At 50.0% G+C, this 17,294-nt stretch overlaps 1 protein-coding gene across 1 annotated transcript in view; it reads right to left on the bottom strand.

Annotated features, from left to right (window-relative positions):
• The window catches only part of LOC311240726 (serine/threonine-protein kinase BRSK1-like), a gene marked incomplete at both ends in the record, with an annotated part of 237,882 nt that overhangs the window by 182,489 nt on the left and 38,099 nt on the right, over nucleotides 1-17,294 (bottom strand). Inside the window, 3 exons of the mRNA XM_084329299.1 lie at nucleotides 11,091-11,124; nucleotides 13,407-13,438; nucleotides 14,981-15,065. Of these exons, the coding sequence (XP_084185425.1) occupies nucleotides 11,091-11,124; nucleotides 13,407-13,438; nucleotides 14,981-15,065 (151 nt within the window). The remainder of the gene's footprint in view (nucleotides 1-11,090; nucleotides 11,125-13,406; nucleotides 13,439-14,980; nucleotides 15,066-17,294) is intronic.

The raw sequence follows: 17,294 nt of genomic DNA, 5'->3' as shown, positions 1-17,294 counted from the left end.
ACACCCTATGCCTTGGTGGTGTTGAACCAAGCAACTACATTGTTGCTCCAAATGCTGTGAACATTATCATTGACACCCAATGCCTTGGCTGTGTTGAACCAAGCAACTACGTTGTTGCTCCAAACGCTGTGAACATTATCATTGACACCCTATGCCTTGGTGGTGTTGAACCAAGCAACTACATTGTTGCTCCAAATGCTGTGAACATTATCATTGACACCTATGCCTTGGCTGTGTTGAATCAAGCAACTACGTTGTTGCTCCAAACGCTGTGAACATTATCATTGACACCCAATGCCTTGGCTGTGTTGAACCAAGCAACTACGTTGTTGCTCCAAACGCTGTGAACATTATCATTGACACCTATGCCTTGGCTGTGTTGAATCAAGCAACTACGTTGTTGCTCCAAACGCTGTGAACATTATCATTGACACCCAATGCCTTGGTGGTGTTGAACCAAGCAACTACATTGTTGCTCCAAATGCTGTGAACATTATCATTGACACCCAATGCCTTGGCTGTGTTGAACCAAGCAACTACGTTGTTGCTCCAAACGCTGTGAACATTATCATTGACACCCATGCCTTGGCTGTGTTGAACTAAGCAACCACATTGTTGCTCCAAACGCTGTGAACATTATCATTGACACCCAATGCCTTGGCTGTGTTGAACTAAGCAACCACATTGTTGCTCCAAACGCTGTGAACATTATCATTGACACCCATGCCTTGGCTGTGTTGAATCAAGCAACTACGTTGTTGCTCCAGACGCTGTGAACATTATCATTGACACCCAATGCCTTGGCTGTGTTGAACCAAGCAACTACGTTGTTGCTCCAGACGCTGTGAACATTATCATTGACACCCAATGCCTTGGCTGTGTTGAACCAAGCAACTACGTTGTTGCTCCAAACGCTGTGAACATTATCATTGACACCCTATGCCTTGGTGGTGTTGAACCAAGCAACTACATTGTTGCTCCAAATGCTGTGAACATTATCATTGACACCTATGCCTTGGCTGTGTTGAATCAAGCAACTACGTTGTTGCTCCAAACGCTGTGAACATTATCATTGACACCCAATGCCTTGGCTGTGTTGAACCAAGCAACTACGTTGTTGCTCCAAACGCTGTGAACATTATCATTGACACCCTATGCCTTGGTGGTGTTGACCTAAGCAACTACGTTGTTGCTCCAAACGCTGTGAACATTATCATTGACACCCTATGCCTTGGATGTGTTGAATGGTGTAAGTACGTTGTTGCTCCAGACGCTGTGAACATTATCATTGACACCCAATGCCTTGGCTGTGTTGAACCAAGCAACTACGTTGTTGCTCCAAACGCTGTGAACATTATCATTGACACCCTATGCCTTGGTGGTGTTGAACTAAGCAACTACGTTGTTGCTCCAAACGCTGTGAACATTATCATTGACACCCTATGCCTTGGCTGTGTTGAACCAAGCAACTACGTTGTTGCTCCAAACGCTGTGAACATTATCATTGACACCCATGCCTTGGCTGTGTTGAACTGAGTAACTACGTTGTTGCTCCAAACGCTGTGAACATTATCATTGACACCTATGCCTTGGCTGTGTTGAATCAAGCAACTACGTTGTTGCTCCAAACGCTGTGAACATTATCATTGACACCCTATGCCTTGGTGGTGTTGAACCAAGCAACTACATTGTTGCTCCAAATGCTGTGAACATTATCATTGACACCCAATGCCTTGGCTGTGTTGAACCAAGCAACTACGTTGTTGCTCCAAACGCTGTGAACATTATCATTGACACCCATGCCTTGGCTGTGTTGAACTAAGCAACCACATTGTTGCTCCAAATGCTGTGAACATTATCATTGACACCCAATGCCTTGGTTGTGTTGAACTAAGCAACCACATTGTTGCTCCAAACGCTGTGAACATTATCATTGACACCCATGCCTTGGCTGTGTTGAATCAAGCAACTACGTTGTTGCTCCAAACGCTGTGAACATTATCATTGACACCCTATGCCTTGGCTGTGTTGAATCAAGCAACTACGTTGTTGCTCCAAACGCTGTGAACATTATCATTGACACCCTATGCCTTGGATGTGTTGAATGGTGTAAGTACGTTGTTGCTCCAGACGCCGTAAACTATACGATGAATGGATTAACCAAGGGCTGAAACGGTGCCCACTAACTCTATCCTATTTGCTCACCCTCATTGTGGCCATTACCAGGTTTCAAGTGAGTGAAGAAGCTACGTTGATCCACTATACGGTCCCAGCATTATCTCCTGCTTAGAGCAGTGTCATTGTTATTACTCTGCTACACGCCAACTGTACGAACTGTGCTTCTGACTGTTAACCTCATTGTTTATTACCGCCTGCAACCAGCGACTCAGCCGCAAGAAGAGCTCCAGTTGGGGCAACGGCTGACTGGGACAAGATGGAAGGTGTGGATGTGGAAGAGCTAAAGAAGAGGCGTACTGCGGCGCAAACTGCTTTCACAAGGAGAGCCAACCAAGTAGCTGACAATGTTGACACTGCATCGCTAGCGGAGCTAGTCAACGACAAGAAAGCTCTGCAAATAGAGTTTGCGAAGCTCGTTGACATGACAGGGGACTATATTGGAGCATTGGAGGAGGCCGACGGAACTGCGCATGCTACCGTGATGGCCGACGCCACAGCAAAGAAAGACGGAAGCAAGCAGAGGAAAGTGACACTAGAGAAGAAGATCTTCTCGGAGGTATGGTCCCGCTTCGTTCAACCAAAGTTAGGCCCCCTTGAAGCGGAGTTTAAGGAGGCCTTGGAAGAGGCAAAGAGGCTCTGCACCCAATGGGCACCCCAAGACAAGAGAGCATTGGAGGGGAACAAATTGGAGAGAAGACTCAACGCCTTCGAACAAATGATGAGAGAGTGGAGATACCTTCTCCCGACTCCCAACATATCTGAATTGGAAAAGCGGTACAGGCACTTGGACGAGGAAAGAGCAGCACTGATGGACAAGTGGTCGACCCTTCTAGAACCTAGGGGAAAGGGTGACAATGGATGTGCCTATGAGGGTGAAGAGGATAGAAGGACACACAACATTGAAAGGGGCGGTGACGTAACCGGCCCACTTGCTATTTCAAATGATGTTTCGCAACGCGTCGCGGAGGCCAAACCTTCCCCGTCCACCAACAGCAAAGGTGAAGTCCTTCACATCCACTCGTCATCCCCTCAGCTTGACAGTAGTCAAATAGAGGGCGCTTCCAAAGACTCTCCCTTACCTTTCGGTAGCCACGAGGGGGCCCCGAAAGAAACCCATCTCCAGCTTGGAACAGAGACCACAAGAAGTCGACCTCATGAGTATACAGACAGGAGTTCGCTCCCACGGGTAAGACAACCCGGCAGCGAACCCTATCTCTACCAGAGCGCTGACCTCGCTATCATGCCTCAGTTACGAGCTGACCATGCCACGCCATCAGGCGATGAGGGCGCGACGCGGGAAGGTCTCGCTCACCACAGAGCCTACCAGGGGGCCCGACCTAAGATAAAGCTTGCCGCCATCAATCTGCCCAGATTCTGTGGCGACAGAAGGACCTATTGGCGCTGGCGGGATAATTGGGAGGACCTCCAGGCTTTGGCCGAACCATCAGGATTGCCTGTATGCAAATTATATCACCTTCTTGACAGCGTAGAAGAGCCACTGAGAAAGAAACTCGGGCTGGATCGCTGCAGAACAGCGGACGACGTTTTCAGACTCCTGGACAACCGTTTTGGAGACAGGAGCACAACCGCAAGTCTGATCCTCAAAGGTCTGGAAGAAGTGCCCCCAGTACGGAGTAACCAGCCTAGGCCAATGATTGACCTGGTCCAGGCAGTGGAAACCGCACTGTATGACTTAAAGGACCTTGGGATGGAGGACGTGATCAAAAATCACCTAACTGTTGCCGCCATAGAAAGAAAACTGCCTATAGGCATGCGAGAGAAGTGGATCTCCTATGAGCGTGACCCCGCAAATGGCGTCACTCCCGCAAGTTACTTTGACAGACTCTTGTCATTTCTGAAAGGACAAGAAAGGATCCTCGAGAGGCTAGCACAGTTAGAGATCGGAGCCACCCACGCTGGCGAAAGACCAACCCAGCGTGAAAGGCTGAGCGACAGGGGAGGTGATAGACGGTTATTTACAAGAACGACAGCGAGCGAAGTAAGAAGAGAGCCCCAGAGGGACTCGTGCACCATGTGTGGAGAGGAAGCACATGGGAAAAGACTGTACTTCTGCCCGGCCTTCAAGAAGGCTAAACTACTAGAGAAACGAGCCCAGGTGAAGAAAGCTGGAGCTTGCTTTAAATGCCTCGCTTATCACGGGGCCAACGGCCCATGCGAGAAAAGATTCCTCTGTAAGAAAGATGAGTGTGTAAAGGGGGGCGGCCCTGTCAACCATCATTTTCTCCTCTGCTCCAAGACACAGAGCAGGAACGAAACAACCAATGAGCCCGGCGCTCGTAAAGGGCTCCGAGGCCTTACGGCTGAGCAGGAGAAGGTGGTCACAGAGTTAAAATTGTCAACGCTCCAAATGGAAGCATTCAAGAAAGCCTTCACGAACAGAGCGACCTCCCAAGTGTACGCCAGCAAGAGCCTGTTGGACAAGAGTGGCATAAAAGAATACCCAGTCCTCATGATGCTCATGGACGTCACGACAAGAGGAGGAGACTGTGTTGGAGCGTTGATGGACCTCGCCTCCGACACCAACTATATCACACACAGAGCCGCCAAGAGGCTCGGGCTGGCCGGCGAACCTATCACACTGGTCGTGTACGGTGTTGGGAAGATGGCAGTCAGAGTCGATACCAAGAGGTATGTGGTGGCAATTAAAGTATGGACCCCGAAGGGGACCTTGAGAGCCCACGAAATGCTCTGCTACGGCCTTGAGGACATCGCCAAGGTAGATAGAGTGGTGAACTCTGAGAGGCTAGAAAAGTTTTTCCCATGTGTCAAGCCAGGAGAATTGACCCGGCCTGATACAATTGATCTGCTCATTAGCACCCGGGAAGGTCGCCTGGCCCCACAAAGAATGGAGAGAGCCGGTGATCTGGTGCTATGGGACGGCCCACTGGGCAAAACTGTGAGCGGTGCGCATCCGGACCTCTTCGAAGAAGTAAAAATGACCACGCGTCATTCATTGACCCACTTCGCACGCTCCATGGGAACAACCATAAAGAGAAGATACGAAGACCTCACGGTAGACTTAACCAAGAGGAAAAGCATGAAAGAGGCAGTAACTGCCACAAGCAACAAGGAAGTCTTCGACTGGCTGAAATGGGACAGCATCGGAGCAGCCTGTGACCCCATCTGTGGGGGATGTCGCTGTGGTAACTGTCCTCCCGGAGGAAAGGAAATGACACTGGCTGACGAGCGGGAGCTAGAGATCATCAAGGCTGGCTTGACTTTCAAGGAGAAAGACTCGCACTGTGAGGACTCCCACTGGGATGCAAAGTACCCCTGGAAGGAACAACCAGCATCTCTCCCTAACAATCGCCGAGCTGTGGAGTCGACCTTCTTCAGGACAGAGAAACGCCTCGAGAAGGACCTTTCATGGAAAATAGCCTATACCAGGCAAATCCACGAAATGGTGGAGAGAGGAGCTGCCGTGAAACTAACTAGGTCTATGATGGACCAATGGAAAGGAGCAGTATGGTACGTGAGTCACTTGACCGCACCGAACCCACACTCCGTCACCACTCCAGTACGCATCGTCTGGGACAGTAGCCAAGAATACAGAGGTGTAAGCATGAACAATATCCTACTGAAAGGTCCTGATGTGCTGAACCAAATCCGTGCAGTACTCCTCAGGTTCCGAGAGGGAGAACATGCAGCCATCGGTGACATCAAAAAGATGTATAACTCAGTGTGGCTTGAAGAGGAGGAAGTTCATGTACACCGTTTTCTATGGAGAGACTCACCGCAAGACGAGATAGAGGATTACGCCGTCGTCAGGGTGAACATGGGAGACAAGCCGGCCGGATGCATCGCCCAAGTCGCTATGCGAGAGACCGCATACCTCCCTCGGTTCTCCCACCTGACGGAAGAAAGATCTGTCATCGTGGACAACAGCTACGTGGACGATCTCCTCGTATCACACAATGACTCTCACAGACTGGAAAAGATCCTTAAGGGGGTCGAAGTCGTCTTGAAGGCAGGCGGCTTCCACCTCAAACCCTGGGTCCGATCTGGTCACAGTGGGAGGCATGACACCCTGGAGGCCAAGCCAGAGACACTAGTTCTACCGAACCAACTTAAGGAGGAAGATAACAAGGCTTTAGGAGTCGGCTACCTTGTTCAGGAAGATAAGCTCTTCGTAATGGCGTCCATCAACTTTTCCCGGAGAAGGCAAAAGATGAGGATGGAAGCAGATCTAGCCGAAGAAAATATCATAGAGAGGACGCCTAACCCTCTGACGCGCCGAGTTCTACTCAGCCAAGTCGCAGGACTGTATGACCCGATTGGTCTCGCAACTCCACTCAAGCAGAAGGGAGTGATCCTAGTGAGAAGAGCATTCCAGGAGGCTGGAAAAATTACCAAGGACACTTGGGACCAGCCACTATCAGAGGAGCTCCGAGAGAAAGCAGTGGAGTTGTTCAAGGAATATGCTCGCCTGAGCCGCGTCACATTCCCAAGAAGTATCACGCCCGCCGGCTGGTTGGGCAAGCCATGGGGGATCACGTTCTCAGACGGGAGCTGTGATTCCTATGGCGCAGTACTGTATCTACGATGGGAGACGTCTGGGGGAGCAGTTGCCCGGCTAGTGAAGTCAAAAGCGAAACTGGCCCCTCTTGATCTTAGAGGTGATCCAGTAAAGGCGGAAATCTGCGGGGCGGTGTTCGCATCCCGTCTAAAGAAGTATGTGCTCAAACATGGAAGAATCAAAATCGAAAGGTGGTTCCACTTCGTCGACAGTCAGACGGTGCTGGGAGCCATCCAAAGAGAAAGCTATGGCTTTCAGACATTCTTCGCGAATCGGGTCGGAGAGATCCAGAAGGCTGGTCCCGTCACTGATTGGTGGTGGGTACCAGGAGAACGCAATATTGCTGACCTGGTCACAAGAGGCCACTGCTCCCCAGAGCTACTCGGAGAGAATTCTGCGTGGCAGTGCGGCCCTGACTTCCTCGCCTACCCCGAAGAGGAATGGCCAATGAAATCAGCCTCAGAAGTTTCTACCGCTGTGAGAGACGCAGTAAGCAGGCTTCAAAGAAAGGCCTTCACAGTTGCTATCACAAGAGCGCAAGCAAAGACAATGCTTCCCCTTGCCAGCTCAGAGGAAGGGAAGAAACCTGCCACAAAAGAAGAATCAGATATCATTATCTCGCCAAACAGAAGCCCTGACAAACTTTGGGGCGGGGCTCTCGTAGGCCAGATAAACCCAAGGAGATACAGTTCTCTCAAGACACTCTGCAACGTCGTCGACTTCATCCGAAGGGCACTGAAGTTCTGGGTGACAGTAAAAACCCGAAAGGCCCAAACGACGAAAGCTCGTTCGCTAACCCACACATTGTTAAAGTGGGAGGCATTAACTGTGAATGAACTGCAAAGCGCCTTCAGAGAACTATGCCTGGCCGCCCAGGAAGGCGCAGAATTCCCTGTGACCACACTAGACAGACTTGTGGTCCACAAAGAGGAGGACTCCAAACTTTTGCTGTGCCATGGCAGAGTTCAAGCCATGGCCAAAGAATGGCCTGGGGTGCCTTTACTTCCCTACAGGGAATGGGTGAGCATCCTCCTGGCAGAGGAAGCTCACAGGGCAAACCATGAGGGCATTGCAGGAACCCTCTTGCGCATGAGAGATAAAGCCTGGGTCGTGCAGGGGCCAAGAGTAGCCCGAAGCACAATTGACCTGTGTATACACTGCCGAAAGAACAAGGCGAAAATGTGCCGTCAAATCATGAGCGAACTCCCCCCGGAGCGCACAGAACCGGCCGCACCATTCGAGTATACCACGTTGGACCTCTTTGGTCTCTACAGGATCAAAGACTCAGTGAAAAAGAGAACAAGTAAGAAAGCCTGGGGCGTAGTTTTCTGCTGCATGGCATCCAGAGCAATACATGCCGACATAGTGGAAGACCTCTCGACTGAAGGTTTCCTAAAAACATTCCAACGCTTCACTGCTTTGAGAGGTCATCCTAAGAAGCTCTGGTCCGATAAAGGGACTAATTTCGTGGGAGCAAAGCCAGCGCTGGAAGAACTGTATAAGTTCCTAGCAAATATCGACAATAACAAAATACAGAAGAAAGCCGCAGAGTCTGGTACAGATTGGACTTGGGTGTTCCACCCCGCTGACTCTCCTCATAGGAATGGTGCGGCTGAAGCAGCTGTGCGAGTATTGAAAAGAGCACTAAGCAGCATAGGCGAAGAAGGGAGCCTCACGGCCCTGGAGTTCCGAACCCTCCTATACCTTGCTGCCAATCTATCAAATGAGAGGCCTATTGGCGCCAATGCCCAGCTTCGGGATGGCACCATTGAGGTCATTACCCCCAACACTCTCCTACTGGGACGTGCAAGGCCCCGTGGAGACCCCGGAGGTTTCGAGTCCGCTAGCTACCCCTTCGTCCGTCTGAGGGCAATCCAGATTGAAGTGGACAGGTTCTGGAAACGATGGAGCCAACTGGCGGGACCAGAACTCTTCGTCCGAAAAAAGTGGCACACTCCCGCTAGGAATGTCACTGAAGGGGACCTGGTCTGGCTTGCGGACCAGAACGCACTCAGAGGCCAGTTTCGACTGGGCCGAGTGATAAAGACTCACCCTGACCCAAAAGGTGTCATCAGGGACGTGGAAGTAAGGACTTGCCATAGCCTTCCCGTTACCGCCGGTCATCCCAAGCGTGATCGTCACGTCGGGGTGTGCCCCACCACCGTCCTCCACAGGGACGTCAGGAGGTTGGTGGTACTTCTACCTTTCGAGGAACAATGACCAAAAAAGGGCGTCTAGAGTCGCTTTGTTTCTGGCACAAAGAAGGACGCCGAAAGTCGCCTGTTTCTGGCGCAAAGGACGTCGAAAGTCGCCTGTTTCTGGCACAAAGAAGGACGCCGAAAGTCGCCTGTTTCTGGCGCAAAGGACGTCGAAAGTCGCCTGTTTCTGGCACAAAGAAGGACGTCGGAAGACGCCTGTTTCTGGCGCAAAGGACGTCGAAAGTCGCCTGTTTCTGGCAGGATTGAGAACGTGAAGAATCACCCGATGCCGGTGGTACCTGAGTAGTTTTCGCGGGAGCCACTTGTGCTACCACCGTGAATGCGGCATAGTTTAATTCTTCGTACCCCTGTGAAGGAATAATAATATAGACCGGGATCACTTATATAGTTTGAATAGTTTTAGGAGCCTGACGTTCAGAAAACTAAGTGGGAGGTGGAGAATTATCCGACGTTTTTCCCAATATATTTATCATTATTATCCTTCATTATTATCATGTGTAACATTTATTGTATACATTTATTGCATGAGTTAATTATTATCTGGTGCCGCCTAGTGGACGCACTTTGGAGTACGTATTGCGACTTTGAGCAGGTAAGCTCTCTCTGCGCAGGCGCGTCGCGCTATTTAAGTGACACTCTCAGTCTAGACTGTAAGGTGAAAAGCCCTGTGGGCGAACTCGTGACTGGCCAACGGTACGTAGCATTATATGCGCCGTTAATATCCGCATTCTCTTTAATTCATATATCTAGTTATTAATTAATGCTGTCTGTTTTCCTTTCTTTTGTATAGGTAAATAATCTGACTAACGTCTGACTACTATTGACTAAACGCTGACTAGCATTGGAATGAACACTGACTAAATGCTAACTATCGTCTGACTGACGTCTGACTATAAACTGACTAATGTCAGACTGAATGAACATACAGACTAACTAAATGTCTGACTACACTAACCAGAACTGGTTGCTAAATGGCAACTTAACTATTAACGAACTATCAACAGAGGCGACCTGGTTGAACATTACCAATACCACTTCGCCCTCTACTAACATTATCCACTAATGCTTGGATGTAAGCTACTACCAACTACCAAGCTACAAGCTAAACCCCTTGTTAATTGACCACCTGGTGATTATTGTAACAGAGGATAAGCTGGATGCTGGGCTTCAAGGTCCAAATAAACTAACATTCTTATAAAGTCCGAATTGTTTCTATGGTGTAAGAAAAGTCATTTCGCCCACACCCTTCCAAGGGGGACATCTAGTTGACTCATTGACTGAGACTGCTAGATAATTGGACACACACAAATACAGTTAGACACACACACAGGACAGTTAGACACACACACAGGACAGTTAGACACACACGCACACACACACACACACACACACAGGACAGTTAGACACACACACAGGACAGTTAGACACACACACAGGACAGTTAGACACACACGCACACACACACACACACACAGGACAGTTAGACACACACACACAGGACAGTTAGACACACACACACACACACAGGACAGTTAGACACACACACACAAGTGCACACGCGCACACACACACACACACACACACACACACACACATACACACACACAGGCAGACACACACACGTGCACACACACACACAGGACACACACACACACATACACACACAAATACAGTTAGACACACACACACACACAGGACAGTTAGACACACACACACACGTGCACACGTACGCACACACACACACACACACACACACACACATACACACAGACACACAGGCACACACACAGACACACACACACACATACGCACACACACACACACACACAGACACACACACACAGGACAGTTAGACACACACACAAATACAGTTAGACACACACACACACACGTGCACACGCACACACACAGCAGGACAGTTAGACACACACACACACAAATACAGTTAGACACACACACACACGCACACACACACACACACACACACACACACACACACACACACACACCCACACACATATGCTGGCACACACACACACACACAGGACACTGTTAGACACACACAAATACATGCACATGCACACGCACACACATACACACACGCCCACACACTCATGCCTCCCCAGGGACAGGAAGAAGGAGCCATGGAGACCTACCCTGATCACCTCTGGACAGGCGTAGTGGGGAGACCTGAAACAGAGGGGGCAGCGTCAGGCTCAGGGTTCTGGTGGCTGGTCCAATCACCATCTGCTTAACCTTAAGTCCAACAGGGTTAACCCAGACTGTAGTGTGGTAGTGAAAGGGTTAACCTGTAGTGTGGTAGTGAAAGGGTTAACCTTCTGTAGTGTGGTAGTGAAAGGTTAACCTTCTGTAGTGTGGTAGTGAAAGGTTAACCTTCTGTAGTGTGGTTGTGAAAGGGTTAACCTTCTGTAGTGTGGTAGTGAAAGGTTTAACCTTCTGTAGTGTGGTAGTGGAAGGTTAACCTTCTGTAGTGTGGTTGTGAAAGGGTTAACCTTCTGTAGTGTGGCAGTGAAAGGGTTAACCGTCTGTAGTGTGGTAGTAAAAGGTTAACCTTCTGTAGTGTGGTAGTGAAAGGGTTATCCTTCTGTAGTGTGGTAGTGAAAGGTTAACCTTCTGTAGTGTGGTAGTGAAAGGTTAACCGTCTGTAGTGTGGTAGTAAAAGGGTTAACCTTCTGTAGTGTGGTTGTGAAAGGGTTAACCTTCTGTAGTGTGGTAGTGAAAGGTTAACCGTCTGTAGTGTGGTAGTGAAAGGGTTATCCTTCTGTAGTGTGGTAGTGAAAGGTTAACCTTCTGTAGTGTGGTAGTGAAAGGTTAACCGTCTGTAGTGTGGTAGTAAAAGGGTTAACCTTCTGTAGTGTGGTTGTGAAAGGGTTAACCTTCTGTAGTGTGGCAGTGAAAGGGTTAACCTTCTGTAGTGTGGCAGTGAAAGGGTTAACCGTCTGTAATGTGGTAGTGAAAGGTTAACCGTCTGTAGTGTGGTAGTAAAAGGTTAACCTTCTGTAGTGTGGTAGTGAAAGGTTAACCTTATGTAGTGTGGTAGTGAAAGGGTTAACCGTCTGTAGTGTGGTAGTGAAAGGTTAACCTTCTGTAGTGTGGTAGTGAAAGGTTAACCTTCTGTAGTGTGGTAGTGAAAGGTTAACCTTCTGTAGTGTGGTAGTGAAAGGTCAACCGTCTGTAGTGTGGTAGTAAAAGGTTAACCTTCTGTAGTGTGGTAGTAAAAGGTTAACCTTCTGTAGTGTGGTAGTAAAAGGTTAACCTTCTGTAGTGTGGTAGTGAAAGGTCAACCGTCTGTAGTGTGGTAGTAAAAGGTTAACCTTCTGTAGTGTGGTAGTAAAAGGTTAACCTTCTGTAGTGTGGTAGTAAAAGGTTAACCTTCTGTAGTGTGGTAGTAAAAGGTTAACCTTCTGTAGTGTGGTAGTGAAAGGTTAACCGTCTGTAGTGTGGTAGTGAAAGGGTTAACAGTGTCCTGAGGTCGCCTGCTTGATCCCAGTCTCCAATGTGTCAGCTGTTTCTCTGTAGCGGAGCTGCTGTGTGTGTGTGTGTGTGTGTGGGGGGGGGGGGGGGGGGTGCGGCTGGGTTCTGTCCCTGGTGCTGAAGTCAACAGACTCACATGCAAATTAGATTGATTTGTTATTATTGTTTACACTGCTTGCTATTACCCCCCCTTCCCCCATGCTGCTATGATGCCTGAATTTCCCCAAGGGGATCAATAAAGGAATATCTTATCTTATCTTATCTTAAATCTCATCGGACTAAGTGGAGAGCCCCAGGAAGCGGCTCACGGAGCACGGAGGGTCTCTCCATTAACCCTTTCACTGCCGCACTACCAAACGGTTAACCCTTTCACTGTGACAAGACACAGAAGGTTAACCCTTTCACTGCCACACAACAGCGGGTTAACCCTTTCACTGCCACACTACAGAAGGTTGACCCTTTACTATCACACTACAGACGGTAACCGGACTCTGGTTTGCTGAACCGCTTAACGTGCGCTTTCGTTTTGCAGTAAACAAAACGGTGACGTCATCTGACTCCTTTTTTTTTTGGTATGAATTATCGAAAATTGCCACCGTTGGATCTCACGTGAATCGATACTTGGTAGTACCGACGTGTTTTGGTAGGTACCTTTAAAAGTACCGAATTCGGTACCCATCCCTACTTTTCAATAAGGAATATTTAGTATCAACATGCCTCGATGATGTCATTCTATATTGATACATAGCCTATCGATTGTTTGATCAGAAGCGTAATAAACACAGATGATTATTTGGAAACTGACAAAGACACAGACAGAGACACACACACACACACACACACACACACACACACACACACACACACACACACACACACACACACACACACACACACACACACACACACACACACACACACACACACACACACACACCTACACACACACACACACACACACACAGCATGCTACTCACCCACAGCTTGTCTCCAGCAGACTCTCTCCCACCTGCAGATATAAATATGAAGATTCAGTCAGTTTTACCTGCAAATATATATATATAAATATATAATAATTTTGTTGTGCCTAAGTAATGGTGTAACTGACAAAACCCTCTGGTACCATGTGCGCTCCTGTCGCCCTGGGATCAAATCCCACCAAACCCTCCTGTTAAAGGGGAATGCCACCCATTCTAAGAAGTCACATAACGTTCTAACACTGGACTGATGTGGTCTCTCCTCTTGGTTCTAGTTAATAGCCTAGCTGCAGAGTAGCTAACACTGGACTGATGTGGTCTCTCCTCTTGGTTCTAGTTAGTAGCCTAGCTGCAGAGTAGCTAACACTGGACTGATGTGGTCTCTCCTCTTGGTTCTAGTCAGTAGCCTAGCTGCAGAGTAGCTAACACTGGACTGATGTGGTCTCTCCTCTTGGTTCTAGTTAGTAGCCTAGCTGCAGAGTAGCTAACACTGGACTGATGTGGTCTCTCCTCTTGGTTCTAGTCAGTAGCCTAGCTGCAGAGTAGCTAACACTGGACTGATGTGGTCTCTCCTCTTGGTTCTAGTCAGTAGCCTAGCTGCAGAGTAGCTAACACTGGACTGATGTGGTCTCTCCTCTTGGTTCCAGTTAGTAGCCTAGCTGCAGAGTAGCTAACACTGGACTGATGTGGTCTCTCCTCTTGGTTCTAGTCAGTAGCCTAGCTGCAGAGTAGCTAACACTGGACTGATGTGGTCTCTCCTCTTGGTTCTAGTTAGTAGCCTAGCTGCAGAGTAGCTAACACTGGACTGATGTGCTCTCTCCTCTTGGTTCTAGTTAGTAGCCTAGCTGCAGAGTAGCTAACACTGGACTGATGTGGTCGCTCCTCGTGGTTCTAGTTAGTAGCCTAGCTGCAGAGTAGCTAACACTGGACTGATGTGGTCTCTCGTCTTGGTTCTAGTCAGTAGCCTAGCTGCAGAGTAGCTAACACTGGACTGATGTGGTCTCTCCTCTTGGTTCTAGTCAGTAGCCTAGCTGCAGAGTAGCTAACACTGGATCAGTAACACAGTAGGAAGTGGGCTTGAGATAAAGGTCTGTTCTGGGATCAGTAACACAGTAGGAAGTGGGCTTGAGATAAAGGTCTGTTCTGGGATCAGTAACACAGTAGGAAGTGGGCTTGAGATAAAGGTCTGTTCTGGGATCAGCAACACAGTAGGAAGTGGGCTTGAGATAACGGTCTGTTCTGGGATCAGCAACACAGTAGGAAGTGGGCTTGAGATAACGGTCTGTTCTGGGATCAGTAACACAGTAGGAAGTGGGCTTGAGATAAGGGTCTGTTCTGGGATCAGTAACACAGTAGGAAGTGGGCTTGAGATAAAGGTCTGTTCTGGGATCAGTAACAGAGTAGGAAGTGGGCTTGAGATAAAGGCGTGGGTCTGTTCTGGGATCAGTAACACAGTAGGACGTGGGCTTGAGATAAAGGTCTGTTCTGGGATCAGTAGCACAGTAGGAAGTGGGCTGGAGATAAAGGCGTGGGTCTGTTCTGGGATCAGTAACACAGTAGGAGGCGGTGCAGACCTGCAGGGAGGCCATGCCGAAGTCTGCTATCCTGATGTTGTTCCTCTCGTCCAGCAGCAGGTTCTCTGGCTTCAGGTCTCTGTGACTGAAGACACACACACACACACACACACACACACACACACACACACACACACACACACACACACACACACACACACACACACACACACACACACACACACACACAAGCAAAGAGTGTAACAGTGGCTACCGTTAAAAGCACTTCGTGGTACGTTGCCCTGCGATGTTGCAGTATTTCAGATTAGATCACATGTACAGTATTGTCCTTTATACAGTGACATTATTTGTCATCATACAGCACAAGTACAGTACAACGGCTGGCCAGAGTGCAGAGGAACAGTAACGTGCAACAGTTATATAGCAATATAGAGGAGCAAGGGAGAGAAGGAGAGGAGGGAGGGAGGGAGGGAGAGAGAGGAGGGAGAGAGAGGAGGGAGAGGAGGGAGGGAGGGAGGGAGGGAGGAAGAGAGAGGAGGAGAGGAGGAGGGAGAGAGGATAGAGGGAGAGAGAGGAGGGAGAAGAGGGAGGGAGAGGATGGAGGGAGAGAGAGGAGGGAGAGGAGAGAGGGAGGGAGAGGAGGAGAGGATGGAGAGGAGGAGAGGATGGAGAGGAGGAGGGAGAGGAGGGAGAGAGAGGAGGGAGAGGATGGAGAGGAGGAGGGAGAGGAGGGAGAGAGAGGAGGGAGAGGAGGAGAGGAGGGAGAGGAGGAGAGGATGGAGAGGAGGAGGGAGAGGAGGGAGAGAGAGGAGGGAGAGGAGGAGAGGAGGGAAAGGAGGAGAGGAGGAAGAGGAGGAGAGGAGGAGGGAGAGAGGGGGAGGGAGAGGAGGGAGAGGAGGGGGGGCGAGGAGGGAGAGGAGCAGAGGAGAGGAGGGAGGGAGAGGAGGGGGGCAAGGAGGGAGAGGGGGGAGAGAGAGGGGGGAGAGGAGGGAGAGGAGGGAGAGGAGCAGAGGAGAGGAGGGAGGGAGAGGAGGGAGAGGATGGAGAGGAGGAGGGAGAGGAGGGAGAGAGAGGAGGGAAAGGAGGAGAGGAGGGAGAGGAGGAGAGGATGGAGAGGAGGAGGGAGAGGAGGGAGAGAGAGGAGGGAGAGGAGGAGAGGAGGGAAAGGAGGAGAGGAGGAAGAGGAGGAGAGGAGGAGAGGAGGAGGGAGAGAGGGGGAGGGAGAAGAGGGGGGGCGAGGAGGGAGAGGAGCAGAGGAGAGGAGGGAGGGAGAGGAGGGGGGCAAGGAGGGAGAGGAGGGAGAGGAGGGAGAGGCGGGAGGGAGAGGAGGAGAGGAGAGGAGGGAGGGAGAGGAGGGAGAGGAGGGAGGGAAAGGAGGGGGAAGAGGAGGAGAGGAGAGGAGGGAGGGACAGGAGGGAGAGGAGGGAGGGAGAGGAGGAGAGGAGAGGAGGGAGGGAGAGGAGGGAGAGGAGGGAGGGAGAGGAGGGGGGAGAGGCGGGAGGGAGAGGAGGAGAGGAGAGGAGGGGGGGCAAGGAGGGAGAGGAGGGAGAGAGAGAAGGGAGAGAGAGGAGGGAGAGGAGAGGAGGGAGAGGAGGGAGAGAGAGAGAGGAGGGAGAAGAGGGAGGGAGAGGAGGGAGGGAAAGGAGGGAGGGAGAGGAGGAGAGGAGTGAGGGAGAGAGGGGGAAGGGAAGGGATAGGGTGGAGTAGGATGAGGGGTAAGGGAAAGGAGGAACAAGGAGAGGGAGGAAGAGAGAGGAGAAGGTGACAAAAAGAGCTGGGAGGGAGAGGGGACGGATTTCAGGAAGAAATGGTGGGGGTAAAGACAGGAGGAGGAGGTGAAGATGGAGGTGTAGAAGAGGTGGAGAGAGTGAAGACAGGAGGAGGAGGTTGAGAAAGAGGTGTAGAAGGAGGTGGTACCAGTGCTGTGCAAAAGAAATGACTTAACTTACAACTTAACTACTAAACCGCATGGCAGAGAAAGGGATGATAAGGAAGCTGGCTGCCATCATGGAGAACCCCTACCACCCCCTCTACGACGAGCTAGTCAAGATGAGAAGCTCGTTCAGCCACAGACTCATACCCCCCGACACTCAACTAACCGCCTCGGACAGTCCTTCATACCAGCGGCCTCCAGGCTCCACAACAGGGGGCAGCGACTGCTACCAGACATTGACCTGGGACTGTCAAGGAACCCAAGGAGGACAACTTACACTACCTTAGGCATACTGCACCTTATACTGTGATACTGTGAACAATGTATATTTCAGTGGATACTGTGATACTGTGAATAATGCATACTCAGTAGATAGTAAATTATAACACTACCTTATGCATACTGCACCTTATGTGAAAC

This window comes from Notolepis coatsorum, assembly GCF_963971535.1.
Source record: "Notolepis coatsorum genome assembly, chromosome: 14".
NCBI lineage: Eukaryota > Metazoa > Chordata > Actinopteri > Aulopiformes > Paralepididae > Notolepis > Notolepis coatsorum.
Note: the sequence above shows the minus strand (reverse complement) of the source record. Positions and strands in the feature narration are given on the sequence as shown.